Genomic DNA, 19,138 nt, shown 5'->3' on the forward strand with positions numbered 1-19,138 from the left:
ACTTCTTCAGAACTGAAGAGTAATGAGGATGTCATGGGTTTGGATTGGATTTGTTTGTCAAATGTATCGAGGTACACGAAATGTATTTTTCTGCATGCAGCTCAAACAGATCATTTAGTGCATGAAAAGAAAATACATAATAGTGCAACACAAGGTAAATACATAGACACTGAGCGAAACATACAGGAGTGTAGTATTAGAACATACAGTGCAGGAGGCCATTCGGCCCATCGAGTCTGCACCAAACCACTTAGCCCCTCTATCCCAGTAACCCCACCTAATCTTTTTGGACACCAAGGGCAATTTAGAATGGCCAATCCACCTAACCTGCACATCTTTGGACTGTGGGAGGAAACCGGAGCACCTGGAAGAAACCCACGCAGACACAGGGAGAACGTGCAGATTCCGCACAGTGACCCAGCAGGGAATCGAACCTGGGACCCTCGCTGTGAAGCCACAGTGCTAACCACTGTGCTATCATGCTGCCCTTGGCTTTGGGTATAATCGGTTTTAGGTAGAATCTAAGGATACTTTGTCCATTTAAAGTAAAGTCTTGGATTTACATTTCACAACTTCTTGTTTCTAATTTTAAAAGGGCGGCAGGAGTGTGTGTGCTAAAATATCGTAAACCAGTTTTTTTTGCTACAGGCAGGTGACGTTCCTTGCAACATGTGCTGCATGGCGGGTGAGGGGCGGGTGTCAAGCCCATGACGTCTCATCCGCTCCGCCTGCATCCTGGGAATTGTAGTTCCCGGCCCGCGGCTGGCTGACGTCACAGGTCTTCGACGCGCCCGTCAGTGCCGGGAGGCTGCTTCCGGCTTCCTGTCCCAGGAAGCCAGCGGGAGATGTTGCTGCCTTTCGGCCTCATGCTAGTCCAGGCACAGCAAGAGCCAAGTTGGGAATTTCCTCATTGGACGAGGATTAGTTCAGAAAGGTCTCCCGCCGGTCGGAGGTGTGTAATCCTGTCGGGTTTTGTGGCAGGTTTATCCGCAGGAATTTGAATTGCTGCCTTGTTATTTTGCCGCTTTGCCCATCCCATGAGGGTTAAGATGTCCCGTTGCCATGGTTGCTGATAGTTTTCCTGGTGTTTACTTGCTGGGGGGGGTCTCCACCTGAATGGATGGCATGTGCGACTTGCCAACTCGATTCCCGGCTTGGGTGACTGTGCGGAGTCTGCACGTTCTCCCCGTGTTTGCATGGGTTTCCTCCGGGGGCTCCGGTTTCCTCCCACAAGTCACGAAAGACGTGCTGTTAGATGAATTGGACATTCTGAATTCTCCCTCTGTGTACCCGAACAGGCGCCGGAATGTGGCAACTCGGGGCTTTTCACAGTAACTTCATTGCAGTGTTAATGTAAGCCTACTTGGGACACTAATAAAGTTTAGAAAGATGACTCAAGTAAGTAAAGTCCCAGGTCACCTTTGGCTGCTTCTCCCTTTTGAGGGAAAGAACTGATTTAACCTGAGCCATCACCGCACCTCAGCCGGTAAGGGAACTGAACCCGTGCCTCTGGCCTTGTTCTGCATCACAAACCAGCTGTCCAGCCAACTGAGCTAAACTGTAAGTAAAGCAGTTTGATGGCTGAAGTATATTATTTAGTTTTGAACTTGTAAAGCTGCCCCCCCCCCCCCCCCCCCCCCCCGTTCTGTTATGTTTCCTGGAATAGTTAAATTATAAATAGTAAATATTCTGTGCCCTTGGCCACAGGTGAAATGAATGGAATTGTACTAAGAGTTCTGCTGAAGTTAGATATTAAACTGTGAGTTTTATTAATTAGTGGCGGATTCCATGGTGGGAGCAAAGGTCTGGCAGTATTTGGGAGAAAACCGCTTCTGGAAGTGTCGGGTTCCAGTTTGTGGCATCAGTGTGGATGGGGGAGTCTGTCACGGTCGTTATTCGTGTGGTTTTAGATTAGAATTAGGATGGATGTTTGTCCTTTATGATGATGAGTCAACGACATACACAGCAGCAACCTGTGTAACCTGCCTTTAGTAAACCAGAAAGTTTAATCATCCAAGGAAGTGGAGTACATCATGCACCAAACACTAGTTTAAAGTGAGTGCAGGATGAAGTTATGGAGATTGTGCCTATTTAAATGTAGTCAATGTCAATAATAATGGGCAATCTCACCCTGTAGTCATGCTAACAGTTTTACTAAAGTTATTGACACAAGGAATTTCAGCTCTTGGTTTCTTTATTATTTTCATACATTTAATGACCACAATTTTGACGACTTCCATATCTAATAACATACCCCACATTCTACAAACGCAGTGTTAATTGTTCCTTAACCTTTAGTATTGTGCGGTATTCCACAGATTTTTTTTTCTTCATGAGATGTAAGTTAAGAGCTACATTCTGCAATTAGCTACATTGTAAACTTTGAAGAAGGATTTACTCAGCAGGGGTAGACTAGTAGTTCATGTAATGAATTTTACCATTTGCCATTTCAATCCATTGTTTGTATTTGCAGATATGATTATTTTAAAGAAGATGAATGAAGCTAAATTTGTGTGTCATAACATTCCACCAGTGACTTTACATTTGTCAGAAGAGACAACTACATCAAGTTTATATGTCAGCAATATGGAGGACACTGAACACCATTTTAAAAACTTTGTGGAGCTATTCCTTGTTGAAGTTTACAGATGTAAAATCTGTGCATTCACCTGCAGCCTGAAGATTAAAATGAACTCCCACGTTGAAGACCTTCATAAGCCCGAGGTCAATGATCAGCCTTCTAAGAGGGTGAGTGGCACATGTCACACAGAGCATGACTCCTCGTACAGCACTGATGTGGACATGGACACTGAGAGTAAGGTCGCTGAGGACATTGTGGACAACTTAGAGAGGATGTCGTTTCTTCTTCCTATGTACAGGATGCTTCACAACATTAGCCCAGTGTCCTGTGAAATTGGACTTGGAGGGCACGATGATGATCTTCATACTGCTGATGCATGCGAGGTCACACTATTCGAAGTGGAGTCTACATCTTTTCAATTCGATGAACCCCATCCTATGGCATCAGGGCCACAGCCATCCCCAGTTGAGACCGGTGTGCCTGAAGATGATGAGGAAGCTCAGTCAGAGCACCTTATGTCACTCGGCCTCTGTCGGATATCCAATAATAATAAAACTCATACAGTGAACTTGGAAGACAATAATGATCATGTAATTCTTAGGAAGCAAAGGCAGTTGAGCAAGAAAAAGCGGAATGAAAACAAATATTCCAACAATGTTAAAAAACCTCCAGCTGGCTCGAAAAATGAACATTACATTTGCAAGATGTGCAAGCTGGACTTGAAGTCAAAAGACATTTATAACCTTCATTTGAACTGTCATGATAGCGATACAGGTTTTAAATGCATGTACTGTGGCTGCTGCATGACAGAGTGGAACCTGATGGAACAGCACCTCGAGAGTCACAATGCCAAAAGGTCGACCTACCGTTGCTCGTTCTGCAAGAAAGTTTTCACCAGGCAGCGTGCTTGGGAACTGCATAAAGTCAGCCACCAACAAAAGCCAGGCCACTTTTACTGCTCAAAGTGCCCATCTTTCTATTCTTCTGAGAACGTGAGAGATTTACATTCTGCCTGTCATTATCAGAATGCGTTTAAGTGTACAGAGTGTGATTTTACCGGTAGGTTTAACTGTATAGAGTGTGATTTTACCGGCAGGTTTAACTGTACATAGTGTGATTTTACTGGTAGATTTATTCATTCCCTTCACACGAAGTTGTCAAGTGATGTCTGATCCGTTTATTTTTATTTGCAGAGTCTGTCTCCGTCTAGGCTTTACATATTGACAGAGTACATCTCCTTTGTTAAACATTACTGATGAAATTGTACTAAAATGTGTTCTAAAAGAATATGTTTACAATTTTGTAAAGTAATAATGTTGGGAGACTATCTCATCGGTGTTTCAGTAAGCTAGTGTGATTCGGGTGCTCTGTAAATCTTCAGTGTCTGAATCTCTTGATCACCATTTTTGAACGGTCAGTTAAGAATTATGTTCAGCCGCTTAGCTGCTTTTCATGGCGACTCGATGGGTAAAACCTGTTGGCCTTTCCGACTGAACTTGAGCAAAATAAGGGCAGCGCTGGAATCCGAAACAAAAATAGAGAATGCATATTCCAAGGGACTTTGGGAGAAAATTGAAAGTTTTATCATCATCACAAAATCTTTTGAGTAGAATAATCAGAGGCGCATTTACACTTCAGGATCAGTGTTCACAGATATAACTGAAAGATGCTTTAGAATCATAGAATTTACAGTGTAGAAGGAGGCCATTCGGCCTATCGAGTCTGCCTTGGCCCTTGGAAAGAGCACCCCACCCAAGCCCATGCCTCCACCCTATCCCAATAACCCTGCCTAACCTTTTGGACACTAAGGGCAATTTATCAAGGCCAATCCACAAAACTACACATCTTTGGACTGTGGGAGGAAACGAAAGTGCAAGCTCCACACAGTCACCCAAGGCCAGAATTGAACCCGGGTCCCTGGAGCTGTGAAGCAGCAGTGCTAACCGGAACTGTACAGACTACATTTTAATCATCATCCAATGATTCTCATTTTCATAGAATCATAGAATTTACAGTGCAGAAGGAGGCCATTTGGCCCATCGAGTCTGCACCAGCCTTACAAAGAGCACCCTACTGAAGCCCACATATCTCCCCTATCCCTGTAACCCAGTAACTCCCACTTAACATTTTTTGGACAGTAAGGGCAATTTAACATGGCCAATCCACCTAACCCGCACATCTTTGGACTGTGGGAGGAAACCGGAGCACCCGGAGGAAACCCACGCAGATACGGTGAGAATGTGCAGATTTCACACAGACAGTGACCCAGCTGGGAATCGAACCTGGGACCCTGGAATTGTGAAGCAACTGTGCTAACCACCGTGCTACCGTGTTGCCCATTTTACTAAGTATGAGTAATGTCACAGGTGATCTGTAGAAATATTGAGTGAATCACACTTCTTCATGTCAAATATATTTATATAATATTTATAAATGTATTTATCCAACACTTGCATATATATTCAGTGCTTTATTTCAGACTTGGCAACTTACGTGCACCTATCAATCTGCAAATTCTTCACCAACAGTAATAAACATCTAATTAATCTCTGCTTTAATGAATAAGTCATGATGTGGAGATGCCGGCGTTGGACTGGGGTGGGCACAGTAAGAAGTCTTACAACACCAGGTTAAAGTCCAACAGGTTTGTTTCAAACACGAGCTTTCGGAGCACGGCTCCTTCCCCTGAAGAAGGAGCCGTGCTCCGAAAGCTCGTGTTTGAAACAAACCTGTTGGACTTTAACCTGGTGTTGTAAGACTTCTTAATGAATAAGTAGCAGTGACAATATGTGGTCAGGTTAACCATAACTACTTTTGCAGCAAGTAACTTTGTACATAACATTTCATATGGAATGTTACACAGTACCATGTATCACCTGACTTATCAGAAGCCATTCATGGTGAATCTGCTGGATTGGTATCCTCCTCCTCCAGGTACCAAGCCCTTAGAGGGTGTTGGTGACATGGACTTCATTGGATTAGTCCATGATTATGCTTTGAAGGTACTGCAGGGATTAGCCATTGCCTTCTACAATATGACTGACCAAAAGCTCTGTTGCTGTGACTGCCTGCCATCAGGCATATTGGAAAGATTAACCTGTTTGGCAATGTTATGAAAACACCGCCCATGACCATCAAGTCCTGATATGGGACCTGAACCCGGAGCCTCTGGCCCAGAGGTAGGGACACCACCCCTGCACCTCAACCCCTTGGAAGTATACCAAAAGTTTTAATGCTGGACACTTTTTTGTGTGGCGATCCGGATTGGCTGCTTGGCTGGCCTGATGTCACAGTCCAGAATGCAATTGGTGAGATTTGACAGTCAGTAGGTTATAGAACCTCAGGTGGCATTGTAATCCTGGCATAAATCCAACAGGATTGCAGAATAGTGACTGGGAACAGGAATGGTGGATAATTTCCTCCTTTTAATGATAACACCACTTCTAGATCCCTTGCATTGCCTGCCCTAGCTGAGAACTTATACTTGAATCAGTATTTTTCATGTAAAATGGAGGAATACTTTCCTCCATCACATAATAGCGCCACCTTCACCTTTAAGGTATAGATCAAAGCCACAAGCACTGTAATGATTTGCAATTAACTCTATTTTTTAAAAATCAGATCAAGCATGGAACAAGGTTTATAAACACCTGTGCAACCATGACAACAGTATTAAACCACACGGGTGCACTGATTGTGACAAAAGATTCTTCAGAACGTAAGTGTTTTATGACGTTGAGTGGTGTAACTAACTGGAGTCAGCATGGATAGCTTTAAGGGCCAGAGATAAAAGCACAGCCCACATTTTTGTTATCCCCTGAGGCAGGAACAGTCTGGGGATTGTGGAAGGATAGTTTTCAGAATGAACCTCCCTCTTTTAGGAGAACTTCAGTCAAAGCATCCTTTTTCTGAATAATTTTGAATTCCCTAAGAAGCAGGTTTGGTAGTGAAAACATCACGCGGAGTTCCTGTTTATTTAGCAAGCACGTCAAAAGCACTGCTTCGAACCAGATTAGGTTTTAAAGTCGTCATAAGGGGGCGCTGGTGGTGTAGTGGTGATATCACCAGACTAGTAATTCAGACGCCGGGCCACCACAGTAGCTTGTAGAATTTGAATTTAAATAATAAATCCAGAAAGCTAGTCTCAGTAAAGGTGACCATGATTCTATCATCGGTTGTTGTAATTCCAGAACACAGCAATGTGGTTGACTGAAATGGTCGAGCTAACCACTCCATTCAAGGGCAGTTAGGGATGGGCAACAAATACCCATCAAATAATTTTTTAAAGTAATTTCTACACTTCCCCTTTTGGTGCGTGTGTGCATGGAGGAGGGGTGGTGTATGCATGCAGGAGGGATGGAGGGAGGTGGTGTGCGCGCGCGGGGGGGTAGTGTGACTTGGGGGGGTAGTGTGACGGGGGGTGGTGTGGGGTGGTGGTGTGCGCGCGGGCGTGGGGGAGTGGTGTGTGCATGTGGGGGGGGGGGTGGTGGTGTGTGTGTGTGGGCGGGTTGTGTGTGCGTGTAGGGGGGTGGTGTGTGCGCGTGCGCATGTTGGGTGGTGTGCGGCCTGTGGGCGGGTCGTGTGTGCGCGTGTGGGGGTGTGGTGTGTGGGGGTGTGGTGTGTGCGCGTGTGGAGTGGTGTGTGCGCGCGTGTGGAGTGGTGTGTGCGCGCGTGTGGAGTGGTGTGTGCGCGCGTGTGGAGTGGTGTGTGCGCGCGTGTGGAGTGGTGTGTGTGCGCGTGTGGAGTGGTGTGTGTGCGCGTGTGGAGTGGTGTGTGCGCGTGTGGAGTGGTGTGTGTGCGCGTGTGGAGTGGTGTGTGTGCGCGTGTGGAGTGGTGTGTGTGCGCATGTGGAGTGGTGTGTGCGTGTGTGGAGTGGTGTGTGCGTGTGGGGGGGGTGGTGTGTGTGTGTGCGTGTGGGGGGGGTGGTGTGTGTGCGTGTGGGGGGGGTGGTGTGTGTGCGTGTGGGGGGGGTGTGTGCGTGTGGGGGGGGTGTGTGCGTGTGGGGGGGGGTGTGCGGTGGGGGGGGTGTGTGTGCATGTGGGGGGGTGGTGTGTGCGTGTGGGGGGGTTGGTGTGTGCGTGTGGGGGGGTTGGTGTGTGCGTGTGGGGGGGTTGGTGTGTGCGTGTGGGGTGGGTGGTGTGTGTGGGGGGGTTGGTGTGTGCGTGTGGGGGGGTTGGTGTGTGCGTGTGGGGTGGGTGGTGTGTGTGGGGGGGTGGTGTGTGCGTGTAGGGGGATGGTGTGTGGGTGGGTGGTGTGTGTGCATGTGGGGGGGGGTGGTGTGTGGGTGGGTGGTGTGTGCGTGTGGGGCTGTGTGGTGTGCGCGTGTGGAGTGGTGTGTGCGCGCGTCGGGGCGTGGTGTGTGTGCCTATGGGGTGGTGGTGTGAGCATGTGGGGGTGATGGCGTGCGTGTGGGGGGGGATGGTGTGCGTGTGGGGGGGATGGTGTGCGTGTGGGGGGGATGATGTGCGCGTGTGGGGGGGATGGTGTGTGCGTGTGGGGGGGATGGTGTGCGTGTGGGGGGGATGGTGTGTGCGTGTGGGGGGGATGGTGTGTGCGTGTGGGGGGGGTGGTGTGTGCGTGTGGGGGGGGGTGGTGTGTGCGTGTGGGGGGGGGTGGTGTGTGCGTGTGGGGGGGGGTGGTGTGTGCGTGTGGGGGGGGTGGTGTGTGCGTGTGGGGGGGGTGGTGTGTGCGTGTGGGGGGGGGGTGGTGTGTGCGTGTGGGGGGGTGGTGTGTGCGTGTGGGGGGGGGTGGTGTGTGCGTGTGGGGGGTGGTGTGTGTGGGGGTGGGTGGTGTGGGGGTGGGTCGTGTGGGGGTGGGTGGTATGTGTGCGTGTGGGGGCGTGGTGTGGTAGTGTGTTGGCGTGGTGTGTGGGGGTGGCGTACGTGCATTTGGGGGGTAGTGTGCGTGTGGGGGAGGTGGCATGTGTGCATTTGGGGGACTGGTGTGGGCATGGGGGTGCTATGCATGGGGGTTGGTGCGTGTGGGTGGTATGTATGTGTGTGGGGGTAATGTGTGCGTGCCTGTGGGAGGGTAATGTGTGCGTGCGTGTGGGGTGGGGTAATGTGTGCGTGCGTGTGGGCGGGGTAATGTGAGCGTGTGTGTGTGGGGGGGGTAATGTGTGTGTGCGTGTGGGGGGGGTAATGCGTGCGTGTGGGGGGTAATGTGTGCGTGCGGGGGGGTAATGCGTGCATGTGGGGGGGGGTAATCCGTGCGTGTGGGGGGGGGAATGCGTGCGGTGGGGGGTGGTGTATATGCGTGTGGGGGGTGGTGTGGGGGGGTGGTGCGTGTGCGTTTGAGGGGTGGTGTGCAGGTGTGTGGTGTGTGGGGGTTGGCATCCGTGCATTTGTGGGGTAGTGTGCGTGCATGCGGGGGGTTGGCCAGTGTGTGTAGGGGGGTGGTGTGTGCATGTGGGGTTGCAGTGTGGGCGTGTGGGGTGCTATGCATGGGAGGGTGGTACGTGTATGTGGGGTGTGCGCGTGTGGGGAGTGGTATGTGCGTATAGGGGTGTGTGTGGGGGGGGGGTTGTGCGTGTGTGGGGGGGGGTTGTGCGTGTGTGGGGGGGGGGTTGTGCGTGTGGGGGGGTGCGTGTGGGGGGTGGTGTGTGTGTGCGTGTGGGGGGTGGTGTGTGTGTGCGTGTGGGGGGTGGTGTGTGTGTGCGTGTGGGGCGTGGTGTGTGTGTGCGCGTGTGGGGGGTGGTGTGTGTGTGTGCACAGGGGGGGGGTAATGTGTGTGTGCGCAGGGGGAGTAATGTGTGTGTGCGCAGGGGGGTAGGTAATGTGTGTGTGCGCAGGGGGGTAGGTAATGTGTGTGTGCGCAGGGGGGGTAATGTGTGTGTGCGCAGGGGGGGTAGTGTGTGTGTGCGCAGGGGGGGTAGGTAATGTGTGTGTGCGCAAGGGGGGTAGGTAATGTGTGTGTGCGCAGGGGGGGTAATGTGTGTGTGCGCAGGGGGGGGTAATGTGTGTGTGTGTGCGCAAGGGGGGGTAGGTAATGTGTGTGCGCAGGCGGGGTAGGTAATGTGTGTGTGCGCGCAGGGGGGTAGGTAATGTGTGTGCGCGCAGGGGGGTAGGTAATGTGTGTGTGTGTGCGCAGGGGGGGTAGGTAATGTGTGTGTGCGCAAGGGGGGTAGGTAATGTGTGTGTGCGCAAGGGGGGTAGGTAATGTGTGTGTGCGCAGGCGGGGTAGGTAATGTGTGTGTGTGCAGTGAGGGTAGGTAATGTGTGTGTGCGCAGGCGGGGTAGGTAATGTGTGCGTGTGCAGTGAGGGTAGGTAATGTGTGCGTGTGCAGTGAGGGTAGGTAATGTGTGTGTGCGCAGTGAGGGGTAATGTGTGTGCGCAGGGGGGTAGGTAATGTGTGTGCGTGCGCAGGGAGGGGTAATGTGTGTGCGCAGGGAGGGGTAATGTGTGTGCGCGCAGGGAGGGTAATGTGTGTGCGCGCAGGGAGGGGTAATGTGTGTGCGCAGGGGGGTAGGTAATGTGTGTGTGCGCAGGGAGGGGTAATGTGTGTGCGCGCAGGGGGGGTAGGTAATGTGTGTGCGCAGGGGGGGTAGGTAATGTGTGTGCGCGCAGGGGGGTAGGTAATGTGTGTGTGCGCAGGGGGGGTAGGTAATGTGTGTGTGCGCAGAGGGGGTAATGTGTGTGCGCGCAGGGGGGGTAGGTAATGTGTGTGTGCGTAGGGGGGTAGGTAATGTGTGTGCGCGCAGGGGGGTAGGTAATGTGTGTGCGCGCAGGGGGGTAGGTAATGTGTGTGTGCGCAGGGGGGGTAATGTGTGTGTGCGCAGGGAGGGGTAATGTGTGTGTGCGCAGGGGGGTAGGTAATGTGTGTGTGCGCAGGGGGGGTAGGTAATGTGTGTGCGCGCAGGGGGGTAGGTAATGTGTGTGCGCGCAGGGGGGTAGGTAATGTGTGCGCGCAGTGAGGGTAGGTAATGTGTGTGCGCGCAGGGGGGGTAGGTAATGTGTGTGCGCAGGGGGGGTAGGTAATGTGTGTGTGCGCAGGGGGGTAGGTAATGTGTGTGTGGGTGGGGGGTGGTGTGTGTGTGCGCGTAGGGGGGGTAATGTGCGTGTGGAGGTGGTGTGCGCGTGTGGTGGGGTGGTGTGTGTGTGCGCGGGGGGGGGGGGGGGTAATGTGTGTGTGCGCAGGGGGCGGTGTAATGTGTGTGTTCGATATATTTAATATATAGCTGATATATATACCAGGTTCGATATATTTAAAGAAAGCCTCCACTGGTTTCTGACAGGTGTCCTTCATGCTCAGAAGGGCAAATGAAAGGGGAGCATTGGGAAACCTGTTGCGTGGATGATTTTAACTGCCTCTCCAACAACTGCTTTCTTTTTTTCCCCCTGAAGGGGCAGATCAAAGTTACCCCTGCACTTTCTGTAATCAGATGTGAAGAATGGTAGTAGATAGCTGCTCTGTGGCACCATACCACAAGAGCGTACATCCTTCGGAGGAACACATACAAAGACAATGGGGGAGAAAATAAATGTTTAAAAAATGTTCCCCCAATTTTTCTCAGCTTGACATTCGATCATTGGGCTTTTTTCTTCAAATATCTAGAAGCCTGTTCAAAATACAGCAATTTATGTGTGAGCAGGGTGATGTGCTTTCTGTTTTTGCAGCCTGAGATGGAATTATTTTCTGCTTTTGTCAGAGTTGAACTGAAGGAACACATGGCAAAGCACAACGAGACGAGGCCATTTCTCTGCCAGTTTTGTGGACGGACATTCAAGTACAGGCGGCAAGTGAATAAACACCGCAGACAAGTCCATCAGAAGACAAAGGAAAAGAGAGAAAAAGAAAATGAAATAACAAGGAAAAGGCACGAGGAAAAGGGGCTTCAAATTAAGTCAAAGAAGCCAGGCAAGGAATTTGTCTGCAATATTTGTACCAGGTATTAACTCACCAAACTAAAGAATGCCAAATATTGTTTTTAAAAAGCATCGATTGTCTCTTGAAGCAAGGGTACTAATTAGCAAAGGAACTTCTGGCATTTTTACCTGTGTCATCTCGCATCACTGCTTCTCTGGTTCTTCCTGGCCTCCCATTCCCTTCCTCCACTGACTGCAACAGACCCAAATCTCAGTGTCCCGCTCACCCCATCTCCTGTACACCAGCCCCACAACACGTTCAATTTAAAACCTTCAGTCTCATCCTCCAAGCCCCCATCAGACACCTATCCCTCGGCCAGATACCCCACTCGGCCCGTGTTTCCTCTTGCACTTTGTGGTTCTACGATGCTCTTTTTCTTCTCGTCCACCTGTTGCCCACCATTTACGTTAGAACCGTCGGTTTTGATCTCTGGAACTCTCTCCCAGAGGCTTCTCCTCCTTCTCCGACCCCATCATTTTGTCCAAGCTTTTAACCATTCCCTAATCTGACCCTTCGTGACTTGGAATCTGCTCCCCTTTTGTTTTGGAGCTGTAATAAGGGTCATCTGGACTCGAAACGTTAACTTTGTTTCTCTCTCCACAGACGCTGCCAGACCTGCTGAGATTATCCAGCATTTTACTGCTTTTATTTCCGATTTCCAGCATCTGCAGTATCTTGCTTTTATTTATTATAGTGAGTTTGGGTTATGTCCAAGACTTCTCATTTTTACATTCGAAAACCTATTGGCTGCCTTGAAACTAAGATGGCCCAGAAATCCTCTTACTAATTTACTGACTCATGTTCATTTTGATTAAAACTTTGACTCTTTCTAACTTTGACTCTTTCTACTTACCTCTGAGTCACCTCTTCTCGCCTCCTTGGTGACCACTTCCATCCCTTGCTCCCATTCGGCTTCTACATCCCTCCCCCGCACCAGTTTTTATTTCAGATTTCAAGCCTTTTCAGTTGTTACTTTTGTTGTTGAAATGTTTAATTCAGATTTCCATTTATCTTAATTACAAAGTAGACTGGAGTCTAAGAGGCTGCTGGAACTTGTGCTTTAATATAATGAACGCACATTTTAAGAGATGTTGTTAGTAATTTGTAAAATGACAGTTGTTGAGATTGCACTTGGTAACATCCAGGTAACCTTCCGATGTAATGTGACTGCGATCTTGCCACAGTTGCTATGATCTTGCCTTTATGCTGCTGGTGGGTATTCGATTGCTTTGAGCGTTGTGGTTTTCAGCAGCATATGATCTTTGTCAAAGCTCTCAACTTGTGTTCGAGGACTTGGCTGAGAAACCTTTTCCGGATTCTTGCTTTTTGTAAGAGATTGGGATCATTTATGAGCTGAAAAAATTCCCAAGTTAATAATCAACTTGATCACTCCATCACTGAAGAAATGCTTCGACCCACAGTTTTGGAAATATTGTGGGAATTTTCTATTTCAGCATCAGAAATGTAAACCAAACTGCAAATGTGTTAATGCCTGTTTGACATATTTGCATAAAGTCAAAATTACCCCCCGTTTTGTTACATTGAAATCCATTTTTCCATCTTTGTGCCTGATCAACTAGAGGAATTGGGCAAAAAATTACTTCCTTTTGATAGTGGCCATGCTGGGTACATATTTGTACGTCTATTTGTGCTGAAGAACTGCATTACTGTAACATCGGTAACTGCAACAATCAATTCAGAAAAGAGAAATTCTCATCAGGCATGGAGTGCTTTACGCAAATAAAAAAGCTCCATTGTTCTAATTTCCCCCCAGACCAATTAGCCCCAACGAGTTAGGTGTGAAACAGCCCCAAATCAGACCTGTTGCGGCACTCCCATTAGATCTGGCACCAGCAACTACACTTGTAAACTTTTTTCAGCAAATTGGTAAAGGTCAATTAGTGTAACTGTCGTCGTAGAGTAATGCACATTGTTTATGTGTCACTAAGCCAAAAACTCTGATTCTGGCACAAAGAAAACATTTATCACAAGCAACGAATGATGGCAAATAAGCTACTTTTTAGTGAGCACTGGACATGTTAATAATTCAAATAATAAGCCTGCACTGAATTAGAGAACTATTGAAATGATTGACATAATAAGTTGTTAACTTTATCGCTCGTATTTATTCATCGAGTTATAATATACTCTTTCCTACACCTGCCTCAATTTCAGGGAAAAGAATGCATCATTATTCCTGGTGATTTTCTAGCAGCGCAGTCAGCTCCAGCAGCAACTTGTGTTATTATGAAGTACTGTGATACATTTCTACTTGAATTCAGCCAGCCATAGGGGAGTTGCTCAGTGAAGGCAATGTGGGAGCTCGGAAGCATCTCCTGGCAGCTGTGTCAGAGCAGTGTTGGCAAATTCTCTGGAGCACAGTGCTTGTTTATCTTCTCGACTCCTACTTTGATCACGCGCCTCCCCCAACAAAGGCAAAAATTCTAACATAAGAAACGCACACAACCTAAATAAATCAATGTATTTAAATATGCCCACAAGTTGCCCGTGTCCTTTTGGCAACTGTTCATCAAAATCCACCCTCTTTCGGGATCGTCAGTCTTCTTTGGTCCTTGCTTTGTACTTTCATTTCATTTTTTCTCAGGCTACTCTCCATGCACTGCCTTACAGGCCGCTGTATGTCAGAAGTAACAGTTGCTCATTCACATTCCCCTGCTGTTGACAGCTCCTTGATTCCAGTAAGGAAGAGAAAGAGAGCCTGGGAGATTTCAATAGTATCACTGCCAATCCTGCAAGAAACAGAGCATTTCTGTAACTAAGGACCAGGTGAGGAAAAAAATACAAACCTCATACCCTCCAGGGGAGCAATTGCACCTAATGATTCTCCTGATTTAGATTTAATTATGCCAGTCAATCTCTCATGGGGGCGACCATGGCTATTGTAAACCTTAATATTGCCGGGTTGAGGGGGCTGGGGGGGGGGGGTTGCTAGTTAACTTGATTTCAGTTGGCAGTCTTACCTCACTTCCAGCTGTTCGCTCATTTATGTGGAGCCTTATAGAGCCGGGATACAGCAGCAGCACAGGCAGGAAGTTCAGTCACCATATTTTGATGCCTGTTAGGGTAGGAATATGCACAGTAACATGTCTCCGATGGGTTTAGTGTCACTCCTGCTGATCAGAAACACGTGGTTAGCACTGTTGCTTCATAGCGCAGGGGATCCAGGTTCGATTCCCAGCTTGGATCATTGTCTGTGCGGCGCCTGCACGTTCTCCCCATGTCTGTGGGTTTCCTCCGGGTGCTCCGGTTTCCTCCCACAAGTCCCGAAAGACGTGCTGTTCGGTGAATTGGACATTCTGAATTCTCCCTCAGTGTACCCAAACAGGCGTCGGAATGTGGCGACTAGGGGATTTTCACAGTAACATCATTGCAGTGTTAATGTAAGCCTACTTGTGACAATAATAAAGATTATTATGTCACTTCTAATATTTCTCGCTATGTTGACAGCCTGAGATTGAGTTGAATATGCAATATGGAAATGTGCCGGGAGAAGTGGCGCTTCTCAAAATATTACTGCAAGAGTAAATCTTAAATTATATCCTCGTAGAAACCGGCACACAGAAAAAGGTTCCAGTTGTTTTTTCTGAAGTTGCTCCTGTTATAGAAGTACATAGAACATAGAACAGTACAGCACAGAACAGGCCCTTCGCCCCCGCCCACCCCACCCCCCCCCCCCCCCCCCCCCCCCCCCCCCCCCCCCCCCCCCCCCCAAACGTTACTTTTTAGGACACTAGGGGCAATTTAGCATGGCCAATCCACCTAACCCGCACATCTTTGGACTGTGGGAGGAAACCGGAGCACCCGGATATCATCCTATTCACGCTGAAATATACATTTATACAGAAAAATGTCTCGCGTCACTTTATGGACACAATTCTGTTTTTAGAAACAACATGAGCAATAAATCATGGTGGGATATTTAGGAGAGGTGACTGAAAGCTTGGTTGAGAAAATAGGTTTTAAGAACAAATTCAAAGATGAGCTATTTGGGTTGTGTATCCCGATGTAAATGAGTAGAGAGGTGGAGGGATTTCAAAAGCAAGTTCCAGAGTCTAGGGCCAGTGGGACAGGGGGTTGCCCTGTGGTGGCACAAACGGAGGAGGGAGAAGACAAAGAGTTGGATGACTGAAGGATGCTGGAAGGGGGTGATGGAGGTTGAATCGGTGGCGTAGGAGCCGGACCAAGAAATTAAAGAAGAGGACCAGGTTCAAACCTGCTGCATGATGTACAGGGAGTCCGTGTAGATCAGAGAGAATTGGAATGATGGAAGAACAGACCCGAATACGTTGTGCGGTTGGGAGTCCACCGAAAAGGGAGGATGGAAAACTGGCAAGGGGGTATTAGAAAACTGTAAGCTAGAGTTGACAAAAGCACGTTATTGTGCATAGAGAATGGTATGGTCAACTAGGTTCAATGTCATGGGTGAAACACACACATACAGTTAGAGAATGTGATTTTGGCCAGGTTGGTTTCAGTGCTAGGAACATTGCAGAAGTTGAACTGGGAGTTTTGTGGAAATTTGGCTTGGAGCAAGAAGATGACAACATGCTCAAGGATTTGTGAGAAAAGGGTTAAACGAGGGCTGAAGAGCACAGACAAGCCAAGCTTTTGATTATCCGAATATTTGCCTACGAGGCTCGGAGTCAAATGTGTTTGATAATACTCCTGTGTATCCCCTTGAGTCATTTTACTATATGAAAGATTCTATACAATATGTAAATTGTCATTGAGGATGCCCTTTAGTCTCGGGTTTTGTTAATCACATGTAAAAATAATAAAAAAAAGAAGCATTTATTGCTTCCAATCAAAGAGTTGCACTCTTTGCAACACACCTCACTGGATGTACATGCCATAATGTCATACAGGGCTTAATGCATTTTCAAATGGCAGAGAATCTATGTGCTCAGCAGACTGAGGTACCCTGGGCGGGATTCTCCCATCTAAAGGCAGAGTGTTGACGCCATTGTAAAAACTGGAGAGTTTAACGACGGCATCATCGTGCCGCTATGTGTAGTGATCTTCTGCCCTACAGGAGGCTAGCATGGCACTGGAGCGACCCACGCCGCTCCAGCTGCCGATACTGGCATCAAATGGGCGGCGCGGGTCTGCGCATGCGCGCTGCGACCATGTGCGATAGCCTCCTTCTCCGCACCGGCCCCGAAGCAACATGGCGTAGGGCTACAGGGGCCGACGCAGGGCAAAAGAGGCCCCCGATCGCTCCCGGGGTCGGACACCTCCTCTTCCCTAACAGGCTGCCGCAGACAGGATGGATGCCGAGGTCCCGCCGGGTAAGACCAGATGTGAACAGCACCGGCGGGACTCGGGTTCTTTTTGGGCGGCCACTCGGCCCATCCTGGGTGGAGAATCGCCGAGGGGGGGGGGGGGGGGGGGTGCCAATGGCAGCGTCATGCGAATCGCGACCAGCCCGGCGATTCTCTGACCTGGCGTGGGCTGAGACAATCCCGCCCATTATTTCCAAGGGTGGGATTTTCAGGTTGGGTGTGTTGGGGGATAGTGAGCCTCTGTCATTTGCTAGCCGCTCCCTTTGGCGATGCACTTTTCCCTGCAATGACAAAGATATTTAAACCTGAGCTCTACCATGGCTATGGAATTAATCACCCACACCATGAGTGCATGAACTCTTAGTGTGCAAGCAGCATTTACTGGAGTCTTTCATAGTCATACCCACTGTCATTAGAGGATTTACCAGAATGCAAGAGTCGTGTCATGTCTAAATATGGGTTGCTTAGTGATGGTATTGGACAGGCCAGAATTCCTGAAAGGTAAAACAAGAATACCATTTGTATTTGTAACTTATGAGGGTAAAGGTCACTGTTGCTGTCATGCAGTAATATAGTGGAGATACTTGAGCTAACAAATACTTTGGTGAGTGTCTTGCTCTTGTGCATTTTTTGTATCAGGATAGCCAATATATTGACCACATGCATCATTTTGACTTGTCTGTACCGCTCCCTTTTCAAGCAAAGGTAGCAAGTTTTCTTTGGTTCATCATCCGCAGCTTTACCCCCAGGGCTCCATCAGTCAAGGAAAAGCCAATCCCTCCTTTACCCGACTCTCATAATCTCGCAGAAAACTCCAACCAAAATGAAATCCCAGCAAATGAACTTCTCCCATGAAATCAACCAAATAATTTTGTTTCCATAAGAATACGCAAATGAAAGATCCAGTTTGCTTGTTTGCAGATTGTGAGGCAGAACACTAATTGAGGAAACTTTAAATTTGTCATCCTGTAGTCGAGCTGAGGCCAGCAGCAGCTGGTTGTGTTGTTTAGTGCATTCCAGTAGAGGGCAGCAAAAGATAGGTGTACCATGTCCTCCTCATTCGTTCCATCCAGCTCGATATGCACACTAACGCTTCTTCCCCAAAACTCCGCCTGTAGTGAAACTGAAAGTTGCTGAGTCCCACATTTGTCCTATGTTTAGGCTACTCTAGGTAGAAATTGGTAACAAATTTCCACAGCATGGTAGCACAAGTGGGCAGCATGGCAGCACAAGTGGATAACACTGTGGCTTCACTGCGCCAGGGACCCAGGTTCGATTCCCCGCTGGGTCACCGACTGTGTGGAGTCTGCACGTTCTCCCCGTGTCTGCGTGGGTTTCCTCCGGGTGCCCCGGTTTCCTCCCAGTTTAGGTGGATTGGCCATGCAAAATTGCCCTTAGTGCCCAAAAAGGTTAGGAGGGGTTATTGGGTTAGGGGAATAGGGTGGAAGTGAGGGCTTAAGTGGGTCGGTGCAGACTCGATGGGCCGAATGACCTCCTTCTGCACTGTATGTTCTATGTTCTAAATCCAGTGAGGAATTCAGAAAAGCTTTATCCTGAGTGGTGAGAATGTGGAACATTGCATTTGGAGAGGTTGAGGTCAGTAGCAAAAGTGCATTTAAAGGGGAAACTACATGAAGGAGAAAGAATGAAATGAAATGAAAATGGCTTATTGTCACAAGTAGGCTTCAAATGAGGTTACTGTGAAAAGCCCCGAGTCGCCACATTCCGGCGCCTGTTCAGGGAGGCTGGTATAGGAATTAAACCATGCTGCTGGCCTGCCTTGGTCTGCTTTAAAAGCCAGCTCTTTAGCCCTGTGCTAAACCAGCCCCGAGTAGTGATGGATAAAGTAGGGTGGGACAGGAAATTGTCTCAGGATAGTTATTCATGAATGGTGGTTATAAATTCCGGCTTTCCAGAATCACTGTGTAAGAAGCCAAAGCATCTACAACATTTTAATCTATTTTTATATGACTAGGTTGCAAAGTTTATCTGTCCTAGAAAAGTGAAAACAAGGTGTGCTTTTAAATTCTCATGAATTTCCCGTTTGCAGATCCTTTATTAGCAGGAGTCACTGGTTAGTGATCAGGAGACCTTACTGATGCCTAACCCTGGGGGTGCTGAGACCACTCTGATTGCAGTCAGCTTCAGACGCAGACTGGGGTTTGGATCTGGTCCATTTGGCTTGGTGCAGGACTGGGTGGTGCCTGTAACCAGTAAGACAGCAAATCATATCGTCACGTAAACATTGAATAATGCATACAATTAGCAAAGTTTTGGACAAAATGTTTACAGCAATGTTTGACAAACAACCTGAAAAGCTAATATGATTGTATCATCACAGAATTAGAAAGGGAATTTATCCAGTAATACATTTGCTCTATTTCAGTA

At 48.4% G+C, this 19,138-nt stretch overlaps 1 protein-coding gene across 3 annotated transcripts in view; it reads left to right on the top strand.

The window, feature by feature from the left end:
- The first annotated feature begins 789 nt into the window (after positions 1 to 789).
- The window catches only part of si:dkey-154p10.3 (oocyte zinc finger protein XlCOF6), a 43,329-nt gene continuing 24,980 nt past the window's right edge, over positions 790 to 19,138 (top strand). For 2 of the 3 annotated variants that reach the window (XM_038796654.1, XM_038796656.1), the window contains exons 1-4: positions 790 to 952; positions 2,474 to 3,640; positions 6,203 to 6,299; positions 11,173 to 11,469. In XM_038796654.1, coding sequence (XP_038652582.1) covers positions 2,476 to 3,640; positions 6,203 to 6,299; positions 11,173 to 11,469 — 1,559 coding nt within the window. In that variant the 5' untranslated portion in view covers positions 790 to 952; positions 2,474 to 2,475. The remainder of the gene's footprint in view (positions 953 to 2,473; positions 3,641 to 6,202; positions 6,300 to 11,172; positions 11,470 to 19,138) is intronic. The other variant, XM_038796655.1, reaches the window with a different exon arrangement.

Source organism: Scyliorhinus canicula, chromosome 5, assembly GCF_902713615.1.
Source record: "Scyliorhinus canicula chromosome 5, sScyCan1.1, whole genome shotgun sequence".
Classification (NCBI taxonomy): domain Eukaryota; kingdom Metazoa; phylum Chordata; class Chondrichthyes; order Carcharhiniformes; family Scyliorhinidae; genus Scyliorhinus; species Scyliorhinus canicula.